Source organism: Gopherus flavomarginatus, chromosome 16 (assembly GCF_025201925.1).
Source record: "Gopherus flavomarginatus isolate rGopFla2 chromosome 16, rGopFla2.mat.asm, whole genome shotgun sequence".
Taxonomy (NCBI): domain Eukaryota; kingdom Metazoa; phylum Chordata; order Testudines; family Testudinidae; genus Gopherus; species Gopherus flavomarginatus.
Genome location: NC_066632.1, coordinates 3,042,251 through 3,069,758, shown reverse-complemented (window position 1 = coordinate 3,069,758; position 27,508 = coordinate 3,042,251). Strand labels below are relative to the sequence as shown.

At 54.3% G+C, this 27,508-nt stretch overlaps 1 protein-coding gene across 2 annotated transcripts; it reads left to right on the top strand.

Moving 5' to 3' along the window:
• Positions 1-368: 368 nt before the first annotated feature.
• NACC1 (nucleus accumbens associated 1) lies at positions 369-21,894 on the top strand. Of its 2 annotated transcripts, none has more exons than XM_050925144.1 (6): positions 369-436; positions 13,735-14,689; positions 15,892-16,077; positions 17,259-17,364; positions 17,690-17,787; positions 19,449-21,894. In XM_050925144.1, exons 2-6 carry the CDS (start codon positions 13,783-13,785, stop codon positions 19,706-19,708), a joined length of 1,557 nt encoding a protein of 518 aa, XP_050781101.1. In that variant the 5' UTR covers positions 369-436; positions 13,735-13,782; the 3' UTR covers positions 19,709-21,894. The 2 variants fall into 2 exon arrangements, with proteins under 2 accessions (XP_050781101.1, XP_050781099.1); XM_050925142.1 differs by having other exon boundaries at positions 374-436; positions 13,732-14,689.
• The last annotated feature ends 5,614 nt before the right edge of the window (positions 21,895-27,508 follow it).

Sequence of the window (27,508 nt, the reverse complement as noted above, 5' to 3'; positions counted from 1 at the left end):
AATTGAGTATACTGTAAAAAAGTTTACTGCAGAGAAGTTACATAGAATAATATAATTCTGTGATTCTATTTTTCCGTGCGTATATATAATAGATCCACATCTAATGTATCTGTCTGACCCCATGCACCCCCATCTCTCTCCACCCCCTTCCCAGGGATCAGCCCCAAACTTAACCCAGAGGCATTTTCCTGCCAGCCCAGGAGACGGGGGAGGGGGCCCGCCCCTGGGCCCAGCAGGGAGCAGCCAGCTCAGGGCTCAGCTAGCCGCGCCTGGCCGTGTGTGCGCCTGATGCAAGGGGAGGCCCGGCTGGCGGCGGCCGCTGCCGCATCGCAGCGCTCGGCCCTCGGCTGAGCCGGCCTGGGCTGGCAATGAATGGCTGCTGCTGCTGCGAGGCGAGGGCGAGCTGAGCCCTGCGCGGAGACCGCCCCGTGCACAGGTGAGAGCCGGCCAGCGCCCCGGGGCGGGGCCCCCTGATCCTGGGGGGGACCTGCTCTGCCCCCCGCTGCTGCACCCCACTGCACCCCCTGATCCTGGGGGGACCTGCCCTGCCCCCTCTGCTGCACCCCACTGCACCCCCTGATCCTGGGGGGGACCTGCCCTGACCCCCTCTGCTGCACCCCACTGCACCCCCTGATCCTGGGGGGACCTGCCCTGACCCTCTCTGCTGCACCCCACTGCACCCCCTGATCCTGGGGGGGACCTGCTCTGCCCCCCGCTGCTGCACCCCACTGCACCCCCTGATCCTGGGGGGACCTGCCCTGACCCCCTCTGCTGCACTCCACTGCACCCCCTGATCCTGGGGGGACCTGCCCTGCCCCCCTCTGCTGCACCCCACTGCACCCCCTGATCCCGGGGGGACCTGCCCTGACCCTCTCTGCTGCACCCCACTGCACCCCCTGATCCGGGGGGGACCTGCTCTGCCCCCCGCTACTGCACCCCCTGATCCTGGGGGGACCTGCTCTGACCCCCTCTGCTGCACCCCACTGCACCCCCTGATCCTGGGGGGACCTGCTCTGCCCCCCGCTGCTGCACCCCACTGCACCCCCTGATCCTGGGGGGACCTGCCCTGACCCCCTCTGCTGCACTCCACTGCACCCCCTGATCCTGGGGGGACCTGCTCTGCCCCCCGCTGCTGCACCCCACTGCACCCCTTGATCGTGGGGGGACCTGCTCTTCTCCCCTCTGCTGCACCCCACTGCACCCCCTGATCCTGGGGGGGACCTGCTCTGCCCCCCGCTGCTGCACCCCACTGCACCCCTTGATCCTGGGGGGACCTGCCCTGACCCTCTCTGCTGCACCCCCTGATCCTGGGGGGACCTACCCTGACCCTCTCTGCTGCACCCCACTGCACCTCTTGATCGTGGGGGGACCTGCTCTTCTCCCCTCTGCTGCACCCCACTGCACCCCCTGATCCTGGGGGACCTGCTCTGCCCCCCGCTGCTGCACCCCACTGCACCCCTTGATCGTGGGGGGACCTGCCCTGACCCTCTCTGCTGCACCCCACTGCACCCCCTGATCCTGGAGGGACCTGCTCTGCCCCCCGCTGCTGCACCCCACTGCACCCCATGATCCTGGGGGGACCTGCTCTGCCCCCCCAACCTGACCCCCACTGCACCCCCTGATCCTGGGGGGTACCTGCTCTGCCCCCCGCTGCTGCACCCCACTGCACCCCCTGATCCTGGGGGGACCTGCCCTGACCCTCTCTGCTGCACCCCCTGATCCTGGGGGGACCTGCCCTGACCCCCTCTGCTGCACCCCACTGCACCCCCTGATCCTGGGGGACCTGCTCTGCCCCCTGCTGCTGCACCCCACTGCACCCCATGATCCTGGGGGGACCTGCCCTGACCCTCTCTGCTGCACCCCCTGATCCTGGGGGGACCTGCCCTGCCCCCCTCTGCTGCACCCCACTGCACCCCCTGATCCTGGGGGGACCTGCCCTGATCCCCTCTGCTGCACCCCACTGCACCCCTTGATCCTGGGGGGACCTGCCCTGACCCTCTCTGCTGCACCCCACTGCACCCCTTGATCGTGGGGAGACCTGCTCTGCTCCCCCAGCCTGACCCCCACTGCACCCCCTGATCCTGGGGGGACCTGCCCTGACCCTGTCTGCTGCACCCCACTGCACCCCTTGATCGTGGGGGGACCTGCTCTGCTCTCCTCTGCTGCACCCCACTGCACCCCCTGATCCTGGGGGGACCTGCTCTGCCCCCCCAACCTGACCCCCACTGCACCCCCTGATCCTGGGGGACCTGCTCTGCCCCCCTCTGCTGCACCCCCACCGCACCCCTTGATCTTGGGGGGACCTGCTCTGCCCCCCCAGCCTGACCCCCCACTGCACCCCCTGATCCTGGGTGGACCTGCTCTGCCCCCCTCTGCTGCACCCCCACCGCATCCCTTGATCTTGGGGGGACCTGCTCTGCCCCCCCAGCCTGACCCCCCACTGCACCCCCTGGTCCTGGGGGACCTGCTCTGCCCCCCCCAACCTGACCCCCCACTGCACCCCCTGGTCCTGAGGGGACCTGCTCTTCCCCCCCAGCCTGATCCCCACTGCACCCCCAATCCTAGGGGGACCTGCTCTGCCCCCTTCTGCAGCACCCCTACTGAACCCCCTTGATCCTGGAGGGACCTGGCCTGCCCCCCTCTGCTGCACCCCCACTGCACCCCCTCATCCTGGGGGGAGCTGCTCTGTGCTCCTCTGCTGCACCCCCACTGCACCCTCTGATCCTGGGGGACCTGCTCTGCCTCCCTCTGCTGCACCCCCTGATCGTGGGGGAACCTGCTCTGTGCCCCTCTGCTGCACCCCCACTGCACTCCCTGGTCCTGGGGGGACCTGCTCTGCCTCCCTCTGCTGCACCCCCACTGCACTGCATGATCCGGGGGGGACCTGCTCCGCCCCCTCAGCCTGGCCCCCACTGCACTCCCTGGTCCTGGGGGACCTGCTCTTCCCCCCTCTGCTGCACCCCCACTGCAGCCCCTGATCCTGGGGGGACCTGCTCTACCCCCCTCTGCTGCACCCCCGATCCTGGGGTGACCTGCTCTGCTGCACCCCCACTGTACCCCCTGATCCTGGGGTGACCAGCTCTGCCCCCTCTGCTGCACCCCCTGATCCTGGAGTGACCTACTCTGCCCCCTCAGCCAGACCCCCACTGCCCCTCCTGATCCTGGGGGACCTGCTCTGCCCCCCTCTGCTGCACCCCCACTGCACCCCCTGATCCTGGGGGGACCTGCTCTGTCCCCCCAGCCTGACCCCCCACTGCACCCTCTGATCCAGGGGGTACCTGCTGTGCCCTCCGAGCCTGACCCGCCACTGCGCCCCCTGATCCTGGGGGGACCTGCTCTTCCCCCCAAGGCTGACCCTCCACTGCACCCCCTGGTCTTGGGGGACCTGCTCTCCCCCCAAACCTGACCCCCCACTGCACCCCCTGATCCTAGGGGGACCTGCTCTGCCCCCCTTTGCTGCAGTCCCCCTATCTGACTCTTTCACTGTAACCCCCTGATCCTGGGGGGACCTACTCTGCCCCCCACCTTCTGATGCCGCCTCCCTCTGCTGCAGTCCTCCCATCTGACCCTGACTGCAGCCCCCATGGGTGGAGAAGGAGGAAATTTCTTCTCTTCCCCTCTAGGCCTCCCCCCCATATGCCCTGCCCTGGATCGTGGACCCCTCCTCAGTAAAAGCAGCCTGCACCCCTTCCCCTGGTTGGTTTGGGGGGGTGGGGGAGGCAAGCTTGGCCTTTCTCCAGGTCCCGCCTCTCCTCAAGAGGCCTCCCTGAGCTGAGCCATCCCAGCCCCTGCCCACCCCACAGCACCTTCAGGAAACTTTCTGCCCCATGGGGAGTTCTCTAGCTGCCCCACACTTTCCTCCTAGACCCTCCAAATCTCCCCACCCCCCCATGGGAGGAGATTCACCATCCCCCACAATAAACCCTGGTGAGGTCTCTCCTTACGCACCCCCTTCCGGGGAGAGGGTGAATCCTCCAATGGATCAGGCTCCTGGGTGGAGAAACTCTTCTATTGCAGCCCTTATGGGGGGCTGCCCCCCAGGATGGGGGCCCTCTCCTGGCTGTAGTTGGGGTCTTCCCACCCTGGCAGCCCCCTGGGCCTAGATGGGCTTTTGTTCTATCTTGCTGCTTGAAACCACCAGCCTAAAGTACACTGCGGTACTTGGGAATTTGGGGGTAGCAAGGCCGGGAGGTTGGAGGAGAGGGGTGGGGGGAACCAGAGGGCCCTTCCCTTACCATGTGTTGGGAGCTACTGGTGTTTGGCAAAGGGCGGGAGGGATAAAGGGGTGATTCCGCCTCCCCCCCCCGTAAAAATAAATAAAAACCCAACCAACCAAAAAAACCAGGAAGTTTCCCTGGAAAAACTCTGGCTTGTGCAACGGGAACAACCCCAGAGCGGGTTGACTTGAGGTTGTAGCGAGGATTTCTTCATTTCACCAGGAAAGCTTTACAATTCGTTTGTGTTGCAGATTGTTCACATTTCAATTGATTTACGGTGTTGGAGGGGGGTGGGTGCAGGTTCTGCTGTCTGCTTTGGGTTGCAGTTAATTTAATTTTGCTGTGTGTTTGGGTCGCAGGTTTCTGTAGAGTGTGTGTGTGATAACACACACGTTGTGTTGCATTTTCTTTGGGTTGCAAGTTTCAGGTTGTGTGTGTGGATATATAGATAGGTAGATAGTAAGTGCATTGTTTTGTCTGGGTTGTATTTCACTTTTATCACGTTTGTTTCGGTTGCGATGTTGAGGTTGGGATTATGTATGTATTTGTTTTGTTTTCTTTGAGTTGCTGGTTCTGTTTGGGGATTGTATATTTTTTTCAAGATATGTTTGACTGAGTTGCAATTTTGGGGTTGCCGTTCTTTATGGATTTGGGGGGAAGGGTTGTGGGTCTTGTGCATAAATCCTAGTTTTTAAGCTCGAACCTCATCCCTGGACCTTTTCTGGCGTCTGTGTACAGTAGCTCAGTCCACAGTCCCAGCAGGATCAGCCTCCACTTAGCTACAACTGTGTTAAAACAGAGGGGTAGCAAGCCGGATTATATATATGGGCTACCCCTGAGGTATGCAGACCCCAGCCCCTTATAGAGTAGGCCACTTGCCTAGGACTTGGGAGAGACGGGTTCAATTCCCTCATCTGCTGCACACTCCCTGAGAGACCCCCAAATCCCATACTCTCTCCGTGCCTCAGTTTCCCCATGTGTAAAATGGGAACAATAGCCCTGCCCTGCGGGCTGTGAGGTGTTCAGATACTATGGTAATGGGAGGCCATAGAAGTATCTAACATAGATAATACTGGGTGCTACACAGATACAGGGTGTGAGAGAGTCCCAGCCCCAAGTAGCTTGCAATTTAAATAGACATTGCATGGGAGGGGAAACTGAGGCACGGAGCAGGGAAGTGGGTTGTCCAGAGTGGGTGGCAGAGCTGGGAATGGAACTCCGGTCTCCTGATCCCTGTGTTGCTTCCTTGTCAAGACCTAGTATGGTAGTTGGATTTGAGGGCTGCCTCTGCGACTGTCTTTGTGGCATAGATTGGACACTCCACAAAAACTGAGCAACTCGGGACTCTGTCACGGCACTGGGGAGGCAGTATGGTCTAGTAGTTAGAGCACACTGCTGGGAACTGGGACTCTTGGGTTCTCTTCCCCAGTGCTGGGATGGGGTGGAGTCTAGTGGCCAGAGCAGGGCGGGTGGGAGTCGGGACACGTGGGTTTAATCCCCGCTCCAGGAGTGGGGTGTAGCGGCTACAGCAATAGGAAGGGACTGGGAGCCATGATTCCTGGGTTCTGCCCCTGACTTCGGATGGGAGGGTGATTGAGATCCTAGGACAGAGGTCAATGCGTTACGGTGCCTTCTTGGGGGGCGCTGAGTTTAAGCCTGAACAGAACTGTAGGGGTTGTGATCCCCACGGGAGCCGAGCATGCGGCTTTCTGGGGCCCCGGGCAGCGAAGGACGCTGATCTGTGAGAGGGGCAGGAGTAGGTGCTGGATCGAGTGGGGAGGGTTCCAGCTGATGGGCAACGTATTCCTCTGATGATTCTGGCAGAGCCAGAGTTGAATACTAGATATTAAATATGCAGGAGTGGGTGGCTGCGTGGGTAGGTCTGAAAACAGCCTAGGGAAGCGAGAGGCAGGGCCTCATTCTTGTGGCCTGTGTAAAACATGCTTCACAATGTGCCCCAGTCTGGTATCTTGGGGACCCCAGAAAAGCCTCGAGGGCTATTATGGGGTGCAGATCAGGCAAAGCCCTTTTTTCTCCCATTGGATGATGGTAACTTGTTTGCAGAAGCAGCTAAAGGCCCCAGCCGAGATCATTGGGCCCACACTGCGCCGGAGATAGGGGGACCAGATGTCCCCATTCTACAGGGACGGTCTCGATATTTGGGGGCTTTGTCTTATATAGGCGCCTACTACCCCCCCACCCCGTTCCGATTTTTCACACTTGCTGTCTGGTCCTCCTAGCCGGAGCACTGCACAGGCACAGTGGGAGGGGAAATGGGATCACAGAAAGTGGGAAGGATTTGCCTGAGGTCACCCAGCAGGTCAGTGACAGAGTTGGGAATAGAACTCAGGAGTCCTGACTCCCACCAAAATTCCTGAATCTCAAGCCGGGGGCAACTGTTCTCATTAGCCAGGGGTGAGGTTGGCGATACCCTCATGTTGTACGCCGTAGTATGAGGGTACCTATAAATCTGTGTCAGGATGGAGGACTGAGAATCAGGACTCTTGAGTTCTCTTCCCAGATGAGTGGAGGGTGGGGTCCAGTCTCTGGAGGTTAGGATAGGAAGGTAGAAGCCAGGACTTCCTGGGTTCTTATTCCTGTCTCTGGCACAGATTATGCTCTGGAAGTGAGAGCTGGAGACACTGGAAACCAGCGCTTCTAGATTCCAAGCTCTGCCACTGATTGCCTGGGTGACCTCTGGCAAGTTGCCTCACCTTTCTGTGCCTCAATTTCCCCATCAATAAAATGGGGATAATGATACTGACTCAGCCTTGGGTGAAGGAGCATGGGGTGCACGTGGAGGCTGGTTAATGATCATGTGCAGAGTCCTGTCAAACCCTTGGAAGAAATAAGCATCAAGTGGTTTTATTATTGAGAGTCAAATCATTAAATTGTCTTCATAGATTATAAAACCAGGAGGGACCACTGTGATCAGCTAGTGTGGTCTCCTGTATAATACCACAGGCTCTGGGATTTCCGTGAATTAATTCCGGTTTGAAGTAGAGCAGATTTCTTGGGAAAACATCCAAATTCGATTTTAAAATGGCCCGCGATGGAGAATCCACAGTAGCCCTTAGTAAGTTGTGCCTCTAAAAATGTTGTGTCTTATTTGTCTAGCTTCAAGTTCCAGCCACTAGCTCTTGTTAGACCTTTGTCTGCTAGACTGAAGAGCCTTCTATGATCAATGGTTTGTTCCCCAGGTAGGTACTTAAAGACAGTGATCGAGTCACCCCGTAACCATCGCTCTGTTAAATTACAGAGGGAGAGCGTCTGGAGTCTGTCGCTCTTTACGGTAAACAGGCCCAGAATTCAGGCTTTGTAACGGTTTTACAGAACTTACTGTGGGCAGAAAAGCTTTCGATTTAAATGGGTTTTAAAAATTAACCTTAAAAAAAATGGGAATCACAAAACTCGTTGATTTCAGGAGACCAGGGAAAATGAAACTGACAAAGAACTTTCTCCCTGCCCTGCTGAGATAAATGTCAAAAGTACAGGAGAGCATGGAGGCTCTTTGGGGCAGGGACTGCCCTACTTATCCCTTGATCCTGCACCATTGACTCTGCTAATGCAGGATTCGACCCTTACGAGGGTAGCACCTAGAGGTCGCAGGTGAGATCAGGCGCCCGATGTACCAGGCACTGCACAGATACATTAGAAGAGAACATCTCTGTCCCAACAAACTTACAGTCTAAGTGAACAAGTGGTAGATGGGGGAACTGAGGCCAGAGGGTGTCTTACTCCAGGTCTGTGGTGGTGAACAGAACCCAGATGTCCTGAGACCCGGCTGGACCCTGCTGCACGTGCCTTTAAACTGATTTCCTTTTCTGCAGGATCTGAGGTTCTGTTACATGCTCTAACCTGACAGTGTCTCGTTCTGATATGTGCCAGCTGCTGGGAAAGCCGGCTCATTTGCAGCCCTCCTCTATCTCACTTGCAAATAGGTCAAGGCAGTCGGTTTCTCTAGTGGATCGTGGGCAAAAAGAGTGACCCTTCTGGGCTGCCGTGACTTAAAAAATGCAACGTCACCCAAAGGCACAGAGGCAGCCTTGTGGGGGAGCCCACTGCCCTGGGGCAAGACATGGGTCTGTTCCCGCATCGCCCCATGCCTCAGTTTCCCCAGGAATCTGGGGCTCTGCCCATCAGAGGGTTCCCCTCGCTTGGAGTGGGGTTGGCAGAGAAGAACCCCCACTAAAGAGGCTGTGGCATCCCTCTCCCTCCCAGGAGAGGCAGAGATGGTAGCATGCTTAGTGCTCTGTGCTTAGCATATTGAGACTAAAAGATCTGTGGGTCAGGGACGTGGGTCAGGGCCTCCAGTGCAAATCAATAGCCAGTACAGGGGAGTTTTCTCAAGGGAGCCACTGTCTCCACTCCCCCAGCCTGTCTGTCAGTGTCCCTGAGTTTGATGTGAAAGGCTTCCTCTGAGCTGAAGGTTACCCTACCCCTTCCTCCTGCGATTTGGGAACAGCTGCGGGTGTCAGGTATCTGAACCAGGTGGTGAGTAAGCAGGAGTGGGTGGCGAGAGAGGTTGGGGCCGTGGGGGACTAGTTGGGCTGGAGGTATTACTCTTCCCTGTACTGGGGGAGGCTGAAAGCCACCCCGATCAGGCAGGTGGCCCCTTAGGTGGAGCGAGTTGTCGGGTCTCAGCCTTGTTCCTTCCTTGGCTGCTGCAGTTGGCAGGATTGAAGGAATGGCAAGTGAATTCCCTTCCCCCCAGAGGCAGGTCCCTGAGACGGGGCGAATTAGGATTGCTAGTCCTGCTCTGGGGCTACAGAGAGTCTCTGATCCAGCACAGATCCCCCCACCCCCAACCGAGATTGGGGGCCTTCTCATGCTGGGGCTTGCACAAACACCCACCCACTGCAGTGATCTGGGACCTGCGCAGACCCTCCTCCAGCTGAGATTGGGGGTCCCTTCATGCCGGGTCTTGCATAGACCCCCAAGCAGAGATTGGGGGGCCCTATCATGCCGGGTCTTGCATAGACCCGCAGCAGAGATTGGGGGGCCCCATCATGCCAGGAGCATCACATGCACAGGGTGAGGGACTGGCCTTGCCCCAGTGAGCTTTCCGTCTGGCCAGACAGATTCAGATTGGAAATAAGGTGGCAGATTTTACCACTCAGGGTGATTCACCATTGGAACAAACCTCCAGGAGGTGGAATCTGCATCCTGGTGCCTCTTGGCTATAGCCAAAGACAAGCTGCTGGGCTCAGCACACGGGTAATTGAGTGAAACTGAAGGACTTGGGTGTACAGTAGTTCAGGCTAGAGGATCTAATGGTCCCTCCTGGTCTTAAACTTGCTGCCCTATAAATGAGACGACAAAGGCAGGGTCCGTCCCCCTGGTTTATCGCTGCAGCGACGGAGGCTCAGAAACATGAAGTGACTCGTCTGCATGAAAAAGTTGCGCCGGTTTTGAAGTGAAGGTGTGACCGTGAAGCAATTGGGGTGAAAGCAGAGTGAAGGGGACTCCGGTTTCGGTGTAAAAGCAGCTTCTCTGGAGTTGGTTCAAGTCGACTAGAGACGGATTTAAACTCGGCCGAAATCAGATCATCCAATACAGGGGTTACCCGGGTCTTTAAAAAAAACCAAACGTGAGTTAAACTAGTTTGACTTTTCTAAGTAGCAAGGCTGAGCGATGCCAGGAGCGGAGCCCAGGCCTCCGAGTCCCGGTCCGTTATCTTCACCACAAGACCTTCCTCTTGCTTCTCTTTTTTTAGAAGGAATCTTAGAAGTAGCCTGCAGAATAAACCGGAGGAAAAATGTGCCCTTGTTTTTGTTAGGATGGTGCCTCTGCCCGGAAAGGTTTGCATTAGGAATTCTGGCCCTGGGAGACACGGAGAACGAATCAGTTTATGCCGAGGCACAAGCTGCTTGAGAGTGGGACTGTCTTCTTGTTTTGCGTTTGTACAGAGCCTTGCACAGTGCGGCCTAGTGGTCTCGAGACACCCGGGTTCTATTCCTAGTTCTGCCGCTGGCCTGCTGGGGGCCCTTGGGCGAGTCGCTTACCCCGCTCGTGCCTCGGTTTCTCCATCAGTAAAATAAGGGTGATGATGACCTCCTCTGAGATCTGTTCGTGAGGCGTGCTGGAGGAGAGCTTGAGATTGGGCTTTTGCCTTTATTACAAAGTGCTGCCGCGGTGGAATTCCATCCATGGCAGCTATTTACGGGCGCTCACCCTGACCGGACGGCTGTGAGGAAAAGGCTCTCTGTTCAAAGGTTCAGCCCCTGGCTTGTCCCTGGCACTGAGGCAGCTCAGCGAGCGCCCACTCCTGGTCTGCCCCGTTAGAAAGAAGAGACTTGAGCATCCTAATATTTCAAAATCAGAGAAAAATCAGAGGGAGAATGAGCTTGAAAAAAGGTGACTAGGAGGCTAAGGAATAAGGCTGGGACGGCAGGGGGTGGAGGATTCTGTTCTGTTAGAATGGGGGAGGAGGGGCGGGAAGCCAGGACTCCTGGGTTCTGTGCCTGGCTCTAAGAGGGGAGTAGTGCCTAGTGGTTGGAGCAGTGGGGGCTGGAAGCCAGGACTCCTGGGTTCTCTCTACAGCGCCACCACTGATTCCCTCTGCAGCTTTAGGTAAATCCCTTCTGCCTGTACCTTGGCGTTCCACCTCCCCCCGCAGTGTAGAATGGGGAGTGGGATGTCCCACACCCACTAGGAATACCCACAGTGGCTGGGCTTTCTTGAAATGGCTAAATCTAGGGCTGGAGAGAAGGCGGCTCATCGGGGCTTGGGTTGATGAAACGACCAAGCCACTGGGGGCCTTGATTTTCTCCCCGCTCCGGGGTTGGGGAGATGCCAGTGGGGTACTCGGATCAGCACATGCCCGTCCCCAGCTCCCAGAGGTAGTGTCTGTGGAGACGAGCGCACCACGTGGTGGATAAGTCAATACTCCGTTCACTTGGTTACCTTTCTCCGCTCCTGCTTTGCATCCCTGCGTGGCTAGTTGGTTCAGCCAGTGTTCACTCCCGCTCACTCGATGGTTTTTTATCCTGGTTTCAGTGTCTGCCACAGCTTGAAATGGTGCAGGATTTGCCTGTGCTGCTCACTGCATCTCGCCTCCCCCACGCCCATGAAAGACGTACAACGCACGGGAGCCTGTTAGGGAAAGGAGTGTGGGGCCTTTCCCTTCTGGGAGGGTCAACTCTGATCCAGCCCCAGTTAGGGGACTGGCTGGCTCGGGGGCAGGAGGGAATGGGATTAAGCACCTTTCCCCTTTATGGGGCACCAGCTTTCATCCAGCCCCAGGTTAGGGGAGCGGTTGGTTCAGGGGACCAGGAACTGGGACACGGCCTCTTTCCTCTCTGGGGGGCGCTGGCTCCGATCCAGCCCCAGGCTGGGGGCCCCTGTGAGTCAGAGGGAGGTGGAGTCTCTCCTGTTCTCTTGGGATTTTTTAAAAAATCAATTAGCTTAAAAAAAAAAAGTCTAGCAAATTGTTCAGCTAATCACGAATAAATTAACCCTCCTCCCAGCTTCATTCCGTAGCGATTTGATAGGCTTGGTAGGTCTCAGTGATGGGCTGAGAGCATGAAAGTGGCTCCGATTTCCTGCCTGGTTAGCAAGTGTTTGGAGAAAAGATGGCCGCATGGCTAAGAGCTTGTGCGCGCTCAGAGGTGCGCTGTGTCTTTGTAACCATTATGAAATGGATCAAAAGAAATACTTGTCCTGACAACGTATCATTAACCTGTGGAACTCACTGCTGCGGGACAGCTTGGAGGCCAAAAACTTGGCAAGTGTCCAAGAGGGCTTGGACGTGCACACCACACCCACGAGGTGTGGTGCCCTGTCCCCTTGGAATGGTGACTGGGCTACATAAAGATTGGACTAGCCTCGGTGGACAGAGCCGAGTCTTCTACCAGAGATAGCTGAGGCTCATGCTTTAAGATCCAGGGGTCCCAGGTTTGGTCCCCTGGATGTCTCAGGTTTTCCAGTGGGTAGGACACCAGCTTGGGACTTGGGAGACCAGGTTTAGTTCCCTGTTGTGCCACAGACTCCCCGTGTGACCTTGGGCTTCTTTGTGGCTCAGTTTTCCCATCTGTACAATGGGGTGAATGGCACCGCCCTACCTCCCGTTACGGTTTGGGAGGGGTGAGGTTTTGCAGTTGTCATCCCCCACTGGGGCAAACAGTGAAGCTGACGGGTCACTGACGCAGAGCAATCTGGATCCTTTGGTAAGCTGGGCGCAAGCAAACGCTGGGTTTTGTTACAGCTAACTGTAGATGTATCCGGCTCGGAACGAAGAGCATTGGCCTTGCCTCCAGGCTGGGGGGCTCTCTCCTGGGAGGCAGGGACTCTGAAAAAGATTTGGTTGTGGTGGATAATCAGCTGAGCAGGAGCTTCCAGTGCGACGCTGAGGCCAAAACAGCTAGTGGGATCTGGGGATGTATAGACGGGAATGTGGAGTAGGAGCAGAGACGTGATTTTCCCTCTGCATTCGGCACTGGGGTGACCACGGCTGGAATCCAGTGCCCATGATTCAAGAAGGATGTTGATAAATTGAAGAGGGGTCAGAGAAGAGCAACGAGAATGATCTAAAGGAGAGAAAACCTGCCCCATAATGGTAGGCTCCAGGAGCTCAATCCATTTCGCTTACTAGAGAGAAGGTTAAGGGGTGACTTGATCACAGTCTGAGTATCTCCCTGGGGAGTAACGGGCTCTTCTTTGTAGCCAAGGAAGGTTCTAACCCGATCCTTTGGCTGGAAGTTGAAGCTAGACAAACTCAGACTGAGAGTAACCGTTGGAACAACTTCCCGACAGCTTCTCTGTCACTGATCAGTTTTCGGTTGGGACTGGGTGTGTTTCTCACAGCTCTGCTCTAGGAATTCTTTTGGGGCCGTTCTCTGGCCTGGGTTCTACAGATCACAATGGGCCCTTCTGACTGTGGGGTCTGTGACAGTATCCTACAGACGCGGGTCGGGTTTTATTAGCCTGCTGTTGCTGCTGAGCGAGTGGGCTTCTTTTTTAGCTCCGGAGGAACTCTGACTGTGGGATCCAGAGGCATCAGGTTCAACTCCTTCCGCTGGACCCCACTGCGGGTTCGTTCCCCAGGGTTTAAATACAACACGGGCCCCTGACAGGACGGGGCTGCTGCGCCACAGCCAGGCAAATGGCTAACGCACTTTCCTTTTTATTCTGCCCCCGCCCCCGCTCCCTTTTATCGTGTCCCCCAACCCTGCTTCCGTGTCTCGCCTGTGTCTCCCCACCTCTGGTTCTCTTCCCCCATCCTCGCCTCTCGCTCTCCCTCTTTGCCTTCCCCTTTTCTTCTCGTCTCCCCTCTCCTTTTCTACCTCTCTCTCCACGTCTGCGTCCACCTACCTCACCTGTCTCCGTCTGCCATCATCCATACCTGTCTGTCCATCACCCTGCATCTCCGCTGGTGTATCTGATTGTGGTCCATGTGCATCCATACCCACCCCTCTGTCCATCATGGGGCCATGCCCACCCGTGGTCACGTGTATCCATCCGTCCGTCTCCTCCCCGCCCCTCCCCGCGGCTTTCTCCTCCTCCTTGTCTCCAGCAGACCCCCCGCCACCTCCCCACCCCCACCCCAAGCCAGGAGGAGGCAACTATGGCGCAGACGCTGCAGATGGAGATCCCCAACTTCGGGAACAGCATCCTGGAGTGCCTGAACGAGCAGCGCCTGCAGGGGCTGTACTGCGACGTCTCGGTGGTGGTGAAAGGCCACGCCTTCAAGGCTCACCGGGCCGTCCTGGCGGCCAGCAGCTCCTACTTCCGGGACCTTTTCAACAACAGCAAGAGCGCGGTGGTGGAGCTGCCAGCAGCTGTGCAGCCCCAGTCCTTCCAGCAGATCCTCAGCTTCTGCTACACGGGCCGGCTGAGCATGAATGTGGGAGACCAGTTCCTGCTGATGTACACGGCTGGCTTCCTCCAGATCCAGGAGATCATGGAGAAAGGGACTGAGTTCTTCCTGAAGGTCAGCTCCCCCAGCTGCGACTCCCAGGGCCTGCACGCCGAGGAGACCCCTTCCTCCGAGCCCCAGAGCCCCGTGGCCCAGACCTCCACGTGGCCCTCCTGTAACACCCCCTTGCCTCTGGTGTCCCGCGTCAAGACAGAGCAGCAGGAGTCGGACTCAGTCCAGTGCACGTTCGTGGTCAAGCGGCTCTGGGACAACGGCCAGAAGGAGGGAGGAGGCGGCGGAGGTGGGGGAGGAGGCAACAACGGGAGCCGCAAAATGGCCAAGTTCTCCACGCAGGACCTAGGAGGCAACCGGCAGCAGCAGCAGCAGCAGGGGGTGCAAGCAGGAGGCAGCGGCGGGTCCGGCGTGGTTAGCGGGCCCAGCACGTCCGACCAGACCAGCCCCGGCACGTCCAGCGCCTACACGAGCGACAGCCCAAGCTCCTATCACAATGAGGAGGACGAAGAGGAGGACGCGGCCGAGGAAGGCTCCGATGAGCAGTACCGGCAGATCTGCAACATGTACACGATGTACAGCATGATGAATGTAGGGCAGACAGGTGAGAATGGCAGAGTGGGGCGGGGCCCTTTAATGCCCCGCCCCTTAGGGGAGGGGCTTGGGAAGGGGGGGAGTGCTAATGCTCTGCCCCCTTGGGGGCATGGCACAGGGAGATGGGAAGGGGTGGAGCTTATACTGCTTCTCTCTCCCTAGAGCAGTGGCTGGGGGAAGGGGAGGGACTTTTCTTGCTCCACCCCTTTGGGGAGTGGCTGAGGGAGGGGGCGGGGCTTCTGCTCTGCCGCTGGGTGCAATACGTTTGCTGTCGGGCGAGGATAACGACCTGTTTGCACTGCGAGGTGAATCCAGCTACGCTAGCAGGAGAGTCTGGCTTGGAAGAGCTTAGAGAACTCGAGAGGAAGGGTGGCCCCGTGGTGAGGGCACTACCCCGTGCCCTGAAGACCCAGGTTCAATTCCCAGCTCTGCCACAAGTTCCAGTGTGATTGTGGGCATGTTGCTTGGTCTCTCTGTGCCTCAGTTTGCCATCTGTACACTGGGGATCTCTGCCCTGCCTCCCAGGAGTGCAGTGAGGAGAAATGCATTAAAGATTGTGAGGCGCCCAGATACCCCAGCGGTGGGGGTAAGACAGGGATGTGAGGGGCAACATCTGGGCATAGAAACCTTAAATCAACGACCTGGGCGAGGCCTGGAGGTGCTGGTTTTTCCGGGGTTTCTCCTTGGATAAAGGCTCAGCCTGAGTTTCACTGGGTCTCAGCCCAGTTGCTATCAAAGCAGGGCTCAGTGGTGGGGCTGAGGGTCTTTCTCGGGGCTCTCCCCACTCGGCGGCTAGAGAAGCCTGTCTGCCAGGGGGCGTTTACCCAGGAGATAAATTCACGCGGACCCATGGCGGGGGAGGGGGGCTGGGCCGGTGGTCCCCCTTGTAACAGCTGGAGAGACAATCCCCTCATGCTCCAGATCCCGTCTGTGCGGGGGTTAAAAATGACCATCGTCCCCCAGAAAGGGAAACCGACACGAAGAATCTCGGGTCCTAGTTGCTATAGTGAGTCGATGACAAATCTGGGAGTAGAACCCAGGAGACCGGACTCATAGTCCCCCCCGCTCTAACCACCAGACTCTACTGCCCTCCCAGAGCCAGCTAAAGAACCCAGGAGTCCTGGCTCCCGGGCTGCACCCACCCCACCAGCCTGAATGTTTAGGCCCAAGAGCTGTGTTCTGTGTGTTCACCCTCTACTCCCCGGCCCGCAGCAGCCGCCGCCGCAGAGAAGGTGGAAGCCCTCCCCGACCAGGTGGCCTCTGAGTCTCGCAACCGGATCAGAGTGCGGCAGGACCTGGCGTCGCTGCCGGCCGAGCTCATCAACCAGATCGGGAACCGGTGTCACCCCAAGCTGTACGACGAGGGCGACCCTGCTGAGAAGCTGGAGCTTGTGACAGGTGTGGGTGGGGGCAGAACTGCGGGAAGGAGGCAGAGACCAGTCTGGGTTTGGGGGATGGCGGGGGGGCGGCTAATTGAGTTGCAGCAGGTGAATGTGCTTGATCCAAACTCAGTGGGTTCTTCCCTTCCTGGGAGCTGAGCATGTGTTCCTGGGCATTGGCGAATGGGAGCCAGTGACAGGAGAGGCAGTGAGGCCCAATGGGCTGGCACTTGCGAGACCTGGGTTCTGTTCCCAGCTCTCTCACTGCCTTACTGGGTGACCTCGGTCAAGTTCCCCCCACCCTGTACTTCAGTGTCCCATCCCACCCTGGGTCTGTGCAGGATCTGGACTGCTGGGGACTTGGTCAGGGGCAGGACCCCCCCCCCATGCCACCCTCACTTCTGTGCTGTTCCTGGCGGCCGTGCTGCTTTCAGAGCTGGGCACCTGGCCAGCAGCTGCTGCTCTTTGGCCACCCAGCTCTGAGCGCCAGAAGTGAGGGTGGCAATACTACAACCTCCCCTCCCCCAGCCCATGACCTCCTTTTGAGTTGGGACCCCCAGGGTTACAACCCCGGGACATTTCAGATTTAAGCTTCTGAAACCATGAAATTTACAGTTTTGAAAATCCTATGGCCGTGAAATTGACCAAAATCGACGGTGAATTTGGTAGGGCCCTAATGATGGAGGGACCCCGATCTTGGCTGGGGGTGCTTGTGTGGTGTGTGGCACAATAGGTGACCCTGATCTCGGATGGGGGTGGGGTCTGTGGAGTGAACAACACAGCAGGGGACCCTGATCTTGGTTGGAGGAGGGGGGTCCATGAGGCATGCGATACAGCAGGGGACCCCGAATTTGGTCATGGTGGGGAGGTCCATGGGGTGCTGAGCACAGCAGCGGGCACAGTCGTCCGTCGTTAACCTCTCATACCCTAGCGCATGCAGCATTACAGCCCCTCCCCCATCCCGTGTTGCCTCAAAGCCAGGACCTCCCATCACCACGCAGAAGCCCCTGGTTGTCGCCGCCAGGTCAGGGATTGAGGCTCCCATCCCGGGGCGAGTTCGGCTCCGGCTCCGTTCTGTGGGGTCAAGGACGGACTCGGCAGCGAGGCAGGAATGGAGGCTGTTCCCTAGTAGCGCCCCCTTGTGGGGGGTCAGAGGGACGTGTCTGGGTCATAATGGGTTTTTTTTCCCACCCCGCCTAGGCACGAACGTGTACATCACCCGGGCACAGCTGATGAACTGCCATGTCAGCGCGGGGACGCGGCACAAAGTGCTTCTGAGGCGGCTTCTGGCGTCCTTTTTCGATCGGTGAATTTTGGCTTTCTGTATTGTGAGGGTGGGGCTGCCGCTCTCTCTTCCTGTCCGCTTCCCTGGGAGGTCGGACTCCAGGGTTCTGGCTCCAGCTCTGGGAAGGGAGTGGGGTCTAGTAGTTAGAGCACAAGTGGGCAGGAGTCAGAACTGTGTCCCCCCGTCCTATGGTAAGGGACTGATGGGGGTTGAGCAGAGGGCACTGGGACTAAAGACTCCCAGGTTCTTTGCCCACATTTGAGCAGGGGATGGGGGTCTAGGGGTCAGAGCAGAGCAGCGGTGAGAGGGTCTGTAGTTCTCATTCTCAATGCTTTCCCCTTGCTAGGAACACTCTGGCAAACAGCTGCGGCACCGGCATCCGCTCGTCCACCAACGACCCCAGCCGGAAGCCGCTGGACAGCAGGGTCCTGCATGCCGTGAAGTGTGAGTATATGGGGGCAGTGGGTGATTCTGCTGGGCCCCGGGGCTCCACAAGGCAGCATCCTTCAGGCCCCGTGGGGGATGAGCAGGGCTCCAAAAGCCTGTCTCCCTGCAGATGGTACTGCTTCCTGTCCAGGTGGGCTGCTCGTGCCGCTATGGGGCCTGACCCGAAGCCCGTTGCATCTTCCCCGTGGAGCTTCATGCCTTTTGCACCAGGCTATTGAGATCCTGGCCTGAGCATCCAGAGGCCAGTGAGGGGCAGGTCCAGAGTCCCAGGTGGCACAGAAGGCGGCTGTGATGCCAAGACCTGTCTGAATTCCTCCAGGAGCTCTGCTTCTGGTTCTGAACATTGCAGGGATGTCTCTGCTCTGAGCAGGGTAACCACATGTCCCGATTTTCTAGGGACTGTCCCGATATTCAGGGCTCCTTTTTATACAGGCATCTATTTCCTTCCCCCCCCCCCCCCCCATTTTTCACACTTGCTGTCTGGTCACCCTAGGTCTGAGTCACATGCTCCCTGTCACATGACCCTTGTACTCTCCATCTGGGGAAGGGGTGGTCTAATCCTGGCCCTGCCCGCTGTTAAAGAGCCAGACTCTATTTGCAGAGCAGCGCAGAGGAGGACCCCAGATGCACAGAGGGAGAATTACACTAGTTCTATGTCCTGGGGGGGAGAATGGGGCTCTAAAGGCAGAGACGGGAATTTCCCATCACTGAGATCACGCCAACTGCTGGCCAGAGGCTGCGGTGGGACCGTCAATAAATGAAGGCCCACTGTTTTTACCCAGATCGAATCTCGGCAGTCTTTATACTATTTTAATTACTCTGGAAAACAGGATTTTTGTTTTATTGGTGGTTGGTTTCCGATAGTTGGTTCCTAACACTACAGCAGGGCAAAGAACAGATTTTTTTCGTTTGTTGACAATTTAGAAAAGTTGGGATGTGCAGGGGGAGGGGAGGGGTTTGAACATTTTGGTGAATCAAAAAGTAAAAATAAACCAGGGATAGTTTGGGTGGAACAAACATTTTAGTTTCTGGTGGGAGTGAAAACGAAAACGTCTGAAATTGTTGGCGAATGAAAAGATTGGAAAAAAAGAGTTTTGGGTGGAACAAAACATTTTGTTAAGCTGAAACCTGTGTGTATTGGTTTGACCATTTCAAGACACTCTTTGAACTCGGAAGGAAACATTGAAACGAAAAGTATCAAGGGGGTGTAGCTGTGTTAGTCTGTATCCACAAAAACAACAAGGAGGCCGGTGGCCCCTTAAAGACTAACAGATTTATTTGGGCATAAGCTTTCATGGGTGAAAAACCACTTTTTCAGATGCATTGAAACGAAAAGTCACTTCAAACCGAAAAATCAGTAATTTTTTTGTATAATTTTTTTTTAGGCTTTTTGCCCTAAATGAACAATTAGGCGAAACTGACATGAATTTGCACAACAACTTCGGTGTTGCTGAAGCTGCATTTTTCGTTGGGCTGTGGGGAAATGTTTTGCCCTGTTCTACTTAACACCCCCTGACTTCCCCCATCCTCCAACAGGCTCCTGTCCTCTGTGGATCTGGCATTGGGAGGGGGTCTCACAACACACTTGCTGGGGGGGAGGGGGTTGCTAGCATGGTTGCCTGACAAATAAGCATCTTTTTTTCCGCCCTGCTCCCCAGTCTACTGCCAGAACTTCGCCCCCAACTTCAAGGAGAGCGAGATGAACGCCATCGCTGCCGACATGTGCACGAACGCCCGGCGCGTGGTCCGTAAGAGCTGGATCCCCAAGCTCAAGCTGCTGATGGCAGAAGGGGACACCTACACCACGTTCATCAACGACACTGGGAAGATGGAGCCGGACATCATGGGGGTGGAGCACAACTTTGAGACCGGCAGTCACGACGGGGATGCAGGGACCTCGGCCGAGAGCCTCCAGTAAAAAACCGCTTCCTCCCTTTAGCCTTTTCCATTCACTGATTTATTTTATTTTAATTTCTTAAGTTGATGATTTTTAGCGTCCCACGTTGATTTGATTTTAATGTTTGTTTTTTTTTTTTTTTTCCGGTTTGCCAGGGGGAAAAAAAAGTTGCACCGTCTCTTTAAAAAAACAAAATCATCCTCGGTTCCTAATGCAGTGTGGGTAATGAGAGAGGGGTCAGTGGCGTGGGCAGTTTCGATCTCACGCTGTTCTTCCCGGGCGGGCGGATGTTTTTGTGGGTGGCTTTGTGAGTCAAATCGGGGAAATCCCCCCCTCCTTTCGGGTTGTGCAGGATCTGTGCTTTTAATGAGCTCTCTTTAAATAAATCTGTAAATAATTGATTACGCTTTATACACAGGTTCTGTTTATAGGTGGTTTGCAAAGGGGTAATAAATGATGGCTCATGTCTCAAGCATATCAAAGACAGGAGCGGCGGATGTGTTGCAGCTGGGTCTAAGCTTCCCATTGGATTCGATAACCATCCCTGAGATCTGATTAACCATGCGTTCGAGTCCTCATTAACCCTGTGCAAACCGCTTGCGAATGGAGCCTTCGTACAAAGTGGGACCGTGTGATTTTACAGGAAAATAAAAATCCCAATTAAGACCCTGATTTCTAAAAAGCATCTGTTCAAGACAGCATATAAGCATGCGCTTAACTTTAAGCACGTCTTTTAGTTCCTCGTGAATTCAGTCAAAATGGGACTTTGACCTTATTCATCTTAAGTGCCAAAGTCCCACTGCTTTCTTTCATCCATCCGCGTGTTGCAGTGATGAGAGTGGAGATAAAAGATGGGTCTTAACGTGTGCGTCTCTGGATGGGGGCTTTTTTTTTTATTATTATTATTATTTTTTTTTAAGCAAGTGACAGAGCAACGCTCCTGGCTATGATGTCTTTTCACATTGCGTCTACACTGGATTTTTTTTTCTTCTTTCCCCTTCCAACCACATAGTGTAAAATCCGAGGAGTCGCTGCACTTTGGGGATTTGAACTCTGGGCAGAGCCAACCTAATTCCGTGTTGCTTTGTCTCCCTCGAGTGGCCAGGCTGCATGTAAAGATTTGAATCCTCTAATGGGCCACATCTTTTAGCTCACTCGGTCACAGTTTTGCCTTTTTTTTGCTACAAGTCTGAGATTCAGTCCCCAGCCAAGGGGTGTCATGTTACACTAACTTGAAATTCGAGATCAGCGGCAGAGCTGGGTGGAAAGTGTTGGCTGAGATTTCTTTTGGCTGAAAAAGGCAGATTCGCCGCCGAAATGGGGCAGTTTCACCAAATTGTTTTGGCCCAATCCCTCCCCTGAAACGTTTTGTTTTGACATTTTCAAATTATTTCAGTGTTTCAACATAACGTGTGACCTGCAATTTTATTTTAGAAATATGATTAAAAAATGCTCCAAAACAAAACGTTCTGCTTCAGAGCGAACAGGTTTTGTTCAACCTAATGCATCTTTTTTTTCTGGGGGGGAGTTTGATGCTGATGTCATTATAGCTACGCTGATATAAAACCAAAGTCCAGCACAAATGAGACCCTGAATGCCATATGCAATGCTGTGTTTGGTTTTTAAATAGCAAGGGGCATTGTTGAGGCAAAATTAAGAGTGATCTATTTGAATCCTTTCCAGTTAATGGCAGGATCCTAAGTTGTGATTTTAAAAATGTAGACTCTGATCCTGCAAACACAGACAGGCTTCATCTGTAAGCGCGCGTGTGTGTATTCACTGACCTATTCACATGCTGCTTCTTAAGCACTGGGCCCTGTTTCCATTCCTGGAATTGATGCTGTATGTTTTCTTGAAATGACACTGGTTAATTTCACATTCCCTTTCTAGTCAGTTTCACTTCTCTGCTGCTTTGCAGTCAGGGACTCCTGGGTTCTGTTCCCAGCTCTGGGAATGGCGCATAGACTGAGAGTTATCACAGGGGGCTGGGAGTCAGGATTCCTGGGTTCTGTTCCCCGCTCTGCTACCGATTTACCCCTCTCTGTGCCTCAGGTTCCCCATCTGCAAAATGGGAATAATGAGTCTTACCTTGGAAAAGCTGCTAAGTATTATTACTCTTGTTGTGGTTGTTTCATCTGTGAACATTTTTAAATAAAAAAAAAAACAACCACACCCCCAAATTGGAAATTAAAATGCCAACATGAAAACATCGTTATCCCTCTTAGAATTTTTTTTTTTTCAACCTTCTGTTTTCTTTTTAAGTCGGTGCCCCTTGCAACAGATAAAACTTTCCCCATAAGTATGTTATGGGGACAGGGAAAGTTAAAAAAAATTTTTTTTAATGTAATGTAAAAAAATCTACATTTCCGGGGTTGAGGGGCTGTGAATAGTAACTTTGTTGGGGTCCGACCCCCTCTCCCACCCCTCTTGTGTAGCCCTGTACCCCAGCGGGATCAGACTGAGGTGATCAGCTGCTGGAGGTTAAGGATGGAGGCATAACACCATGCACACGGTCTCTCTAGTTGCTGTAGCAAGTCGGATCACTTTGTGTGTGTGACTGCGGATGGGGAGAGGGGATTAGTAGAAAGGTAGAAAATCAAAACCGTTGTTGGCTTGTCCCTGGGGGCGTTCGCAGGCACCATGCTCCCCCCAATTGGAGGGTTCAAACCCTGGCCATTCTGTGGTGCAAGAGGGGAGCAAGGGTGATGCTGCAGTGGTGTGAACCTGAAGACGCTAAGCAGAGGCATGTGAAGGCAGGTCACTTCTGGCCCTGGGTCAGATGACTAGAGAGTACACAGCATAGGCCACCGAGGGGGCTTGTGGGAAGGGATTGGAGGACCATCATCTATTGATTGTTGTGACTGCAGTTAGCGTATCCCTCAGATTGCTAACTCAGCGTCTGCCCCATGTGGCTCGGAGCACAGTGGCAGCATCTGAATGCGAAGCATGTGATGGGTGAAACCAGCTCCTGAACCCAGGTTAAATCTGCCATGAAGACGAGCAAAGCGCTCCCCTTCTCTCCAACCTACCCTACACCACGCGTATATTACTGGATGTGATTTTTCACACCGATGTAGTTAAACTAGATGCAACGTTTGTGTGTGTGGACATTCCTATATGACTTTAAACCTGGCTCCTGCCTCTAAAGTTACAGGCGCAAGCTAAACCCGTTTGAAACCCATATAAGAGTGTCCACACACAACTAAACCGATTGACCTTAAACCGGTGCAACTTCTGTGTGCAGGGCTTCATCTAGCTACAAGAGTTTTGCCAGCATAGCTGTGTTGTCTGAGTGTGTGACATAATCACAACCTCCTCCCGACATACGATCAGTTTATAAGCCCCTGGAGGACAATGGGGTGGCAAGGAAGAGCCGGCTTGGATTGGTCACCAACAAATCATGCCAAACCAAGCTAATTTCCTTCTTTGATGGGGTTACTGGCCTCGCGAGTGGGGGGAAGCAGTAGACATGATAGATCTTGATTTTAGGTGGGTTTTTGACACGTGACCTTCTCATCAGCAGACGAGGGAAGTGTGATCTAGGTGAAATCAGTAGAAGATGAATGGCGGGAAAACTCGAAGAGGAGTTATACTGTAGAACTGGGAGGACGTCTCTTGCGGCGTCCCGCAGGGGTCAGACCTGGGTCTGATTCTTGTCAATATTTTCATTAATAACCTGGATAATGGAGTGCGGCCCGGGATTCTGGCATGTGCAGATGTCCAAGCTGGGGGTGTGTGTGCTTGTGGGCACTTTGGAGGACAGAGCTCGAATTCAAAACGACTTGGGCAAATTGGAGACCTCATCTGAAACCAGCGAGATGAAATTCAGTAAAGACAAGGGCGAAGTATTTCACTGGAGAAGGAAAAATCCACTGTGCAGCTCCACGGTGGGGACTAGCTGGGCAGGAGGTCAGACGGCTGAGAAGGATCTGGGGGGTTATAGATGAATGTGAGCCACCAAAGCGAGGCAGTTGCTAAATAGACCCGTCTTGTTCTGGGGTGTATGAACAGGAGGGTGGCGGGTCAGGTGTGGGAGGTCACTGTCGCTCCTCGGCACTGGCAAGGTCTCAGCTGGAGTCCTGTGTGCAGTTCTGGGTGCTGCAGTTTAGCTGGATAAACTGGAGAGAGGCCAGAGGAGAGCGCTGAAAAGGATAGAAGGTTTCGAACACTTGGCCGATGGGGAGAGGTTAAAAAACCTGACCCTGGTGAGCCTTGAGAAAAGGAGACGGAAGGGGGATCTGACCAGTCTTCAGGGCTGTTATAAAGGGGGCAGGGATCTCCCTGTCCACCGGAGATAGGACAAGAAGTAACGGGCTTAATCTGCAGCAAGGGAGATTTAGGTCAAATGTTAGGAAAAGCTTTGCAACTAGAGGGGGAGTTAAGCTCTGGAGCAGGTGTGGAAGGGAGGTGGTGGAATCTCCATCATAGCAGGGTTTTAAAGACAGGCTGGATGATTAGCTGTCAGGGATGGTCCGAGTTTACTTGGCCCTGTCTCGGCGGAGGGCAACTGCTTTGCCGAATATCCCCATGCGAAGTGTGAGTGGCTGTAAAACCCTTCTGCCAACTCCACGATGGTGTGATGATCACACGCTGTTACAGCTGCGTTTTGTGTCAGACTTGTAATTGCCCAGATCTTCTGCGAGGTGATATTATTAATATAGTGGTTTTCATCAGTAGATCTCAAATCTGCTTCCAATCTTTATTAGTCATGGTTTCTTTTAACTGCAAATACATTCCCCTCTCTCTCACGCACACAGCTGCAGCAGAAAGAAAGGGTGAGTGGGGGGTTTTTGTTTAGATTTTTTTTAGTAAAAACTTTTCCTTCTCACCTGGAATGTCTGACTATTTGACCTTCTTTTTAGTGAAAAGAGAAGTGGGGGGGGGGGGAGAAATGAACCAGTCTTGTGTGTCTGGACAATGGCTGCCTGCAAAAATTGTGCTTCCAAAAGTTGTAAGAGCATAAATCCTCTTAATTAACAATTTTTAAGCCACCAGCTGTGGTGGGTTTGAGACGCCCTCCCACAGAAATGTTTCTAGTGTGTGTATTTTTAACGCTTTGAGAACGTAATATCCAAGTATAAGCCTTTAAAAAAAAATCTTCCAATCAATCAGAATATGTAAAATTCACCCCCGTTCAGCAGGTCGACTCCAGATCTATGCGTCACTTACACCCTTGAACTAGAATTTAACGTGACAAAAAAGACACGTGCTGGTGTGAATTCTTCCTAGTGGGGTAGATCCCCAATGGATGTAAATCTGCATGGTTCCACTAAAGTCAGTGGGGCCAGATCCTTAGCTGGTATGAATTGGCTGCAGCTCCGTTGGCGTCTGCCAGGTCACACGAGCCGAGGACCAGGCCGTTGTGCTGTTAAGAACAGCCTTCTGCTGGGTGTGCCAACTTGTCAGTGGAAAAGCAGACTCCGCCCCTTCGTGTATTATCCTAGGATAACTCGAGGCCTGCTCCTGTGAGACGCTGAGCGCTGGGACCTGAGCCAGGGAAGCCCCATGGAGCCTGCTTAACTTTAAGCATGCCAGAAGTTCTGTTGAAGTCAGTGGGACGACTCACATGCTTAAAGTTAAGGGTGTGCTTAAGTGCTTTGCTGGATCGGGCCTCAGGGCGTGGGATTGAGCCCAGAGCTTGGTTAAGATTTGTCTACACTTCAGAAACTTCACCAGCTCACCGGCAAAATTCCAAATGTTGGAGGAAAAGGTTTTGATTTTTTTTTTCTCTCTTTCTCTCTCTGTTTCTTTCTGGGATTTTGATCAGCTGTAAAGAGCCCAGCTAAGTGCCTCACATTGGGACAAAATTTGAAACTTGGACGCAGCTCCAAATTTGGACCAAATGTCACTCGTCTGTCCCCTCCCCTCGTTTTCCTCCCAGCCCTATTTTATCACAATTTGTTTGGAAATATTTCTCGATCAGGGGCCCGTTGGTCTGGCTACTGGTGGCTTGCGTGGTTAACCTTGTCTCTAGATCAGCAGCATCAGTCAGGCTGGCTCTTGAAGAAATTAAAAGCGAAGACTTTGGGATCGTGGTAACTTACTAGAAATCAAAGACGAGCGTGTGGTGTTTGTTAGTTATTTGAAATAACCTTTTTTTTAATTTCTCCTTTGTTTTAACGTGTGTGTTTTAAATGTGGTGATATATGAAACATTTTTTGGGGTGCATATTTTACTAATTTCACTATCTTCCTCCCCCCCGAGTTAAAAATAATAATTATGACGGGAGGTGGAATAACTGGCTTTCCAATGACACTGTGACGACTTTATTTCACTTTCAGAAAGGACACTGTCAAAGCATTGTTAGGGCCCCGGGCCTGTACGCTCCGCTCTGGGCACTGAATCCAGTGGGATTACGCCTGTAGTTAAAGAGAGGCACATTCTGTGAGGCTTGCCAGGAAGCGGCAGCCTCCAATTGTAACATGCTCGTGGCTGGGACCCCCGTGCCGCTCTGCTGGCTGAAATTTGAACTGCTCACCTGTGGGACAAGAGACCAACACTGCTTAGTATGAGCCTGGTTCTTTTGTAGCACAGAGGGCTGGGGGGTTCTCCTGTGCAGAGCAGGAGGATCTGAGTTCTAATCCCGCTGTGAAATTGCACGTGATAGTTAAATCTGGAGTGGGGATAGATTTGTTACGACGTATTTTTACTAAGTCTTCAGCTGTTTTACTTGTAACCACTGTAGATTCTGAGATTTTACAATGTCCCATCCATAGAATCATAGGACTGGAAGGGACCTTGAGAGGTCATCTAGTCCTGTGCCCTGCACTCGTGGCAGGACTAATTATCTCGACCAACCCCGACTGGTGTTTGTTCAACCTGCTCTTAAAAATCTCCCATGATGGAGATTCCACAACCTCCCTTGATAATTTATTCCTGTGCTTAACCACCCTGACAGTCAGGAAGTTTTTCCTAACGTTCAACCTCTATAGCCCTGGCTGCAATTTAAGTCCGTTGCTTCTTGTCCCTAAGGCTCAGAACTCAGATCTTCCTACGCTGCCCACGTTAACCCCAGCCTGCCCATTCTCAGGAGAGTCGTGCTGGTTCATTCGCTTCGTGGTCACTTTTAGTTTCACTTTGAGTTCCCCTCCACGCAGGGGAGGGAGGTGACGAGATTCAAATATTGAAACCAGACCTGCAAAAATCCTGTTTCCCAGAGTGATTAAAATAGTCTAGAAAACACAGAGCCTAGAGCTGGGGTAACAAAACCCTCTACAAGTGTGAGAATGACACTTTTTAAAAAAAACTCCAAAACCTTTTTAGCTTGGCCTATGTTGTTTGACAGTCTTTGTCCAGCAGGGAGCAGGCTGCAGGTGATGGGAAATAGCTGACTTCCCCTATAGCTGCCCAGTCTCTCTCCTCTACCAGAGGGTGTGGGTTGCCCAGGGGGTCTAGGGCAGATGTGTGTCACCGCTGTGGATGTCTTTAGAGCATGGAGTCTGGTAGTGGCCACGCTGGGGGCTGCGGCAGCTCTTGGGGGGGCTCCAGCTCAATGCCCTGGGGTGTCAGCTGAGGTGGTGGCCGGGCTTTGAGGGGGATTGAAGTGGGATCTTGTGAATCTCCCTTCCCCCTTGGGGGGAGGAGGAGGGAATTTCCTGCCAGGTGGTTAGATAGATGCAGCACCTGAGGCTGAGAGCTCGCCCCTCTCTGATGCTGATCTGAAGCACGTCCCCTAGTCCTTACAAAGGGTCCCTGAGGGTGGGGATTGAGGGGAGCCCAGGGCTGCGGATCGCGATTGAGGGGCACCGACAGGTTGGGCAGAACTTTCCCAGCAGCTGCCTAGCTCCCTGCACTGAATTTACTTGCAAGCCATCTTGTCTC

Excerpts from the sequence above, each read along its gene's own strand:
- NACC1 (XM_050925144.1), top strand. The coding sequence starts at position 13,783 with ATGGCGCAGACGCTGCAGATGGAGATCCCCAACTTCGGGAACAGCATC. Across the intron at positions 16,078-17,258 it reads GAAGCTGGAGCTTGTGACAG|GCACGAACGTGTACATCACC; the intron begins GTGTGGGTGGGG and ends CACCCCGCCTAG. Across the intron at positions 17,788-19,448 it reads GGTCCTGCATGCCGTGAAGT|TCTACTGCCAGAACTTCGCC; the intron begins GTGAGTATATGG and ends CCTGCTCCCCAG.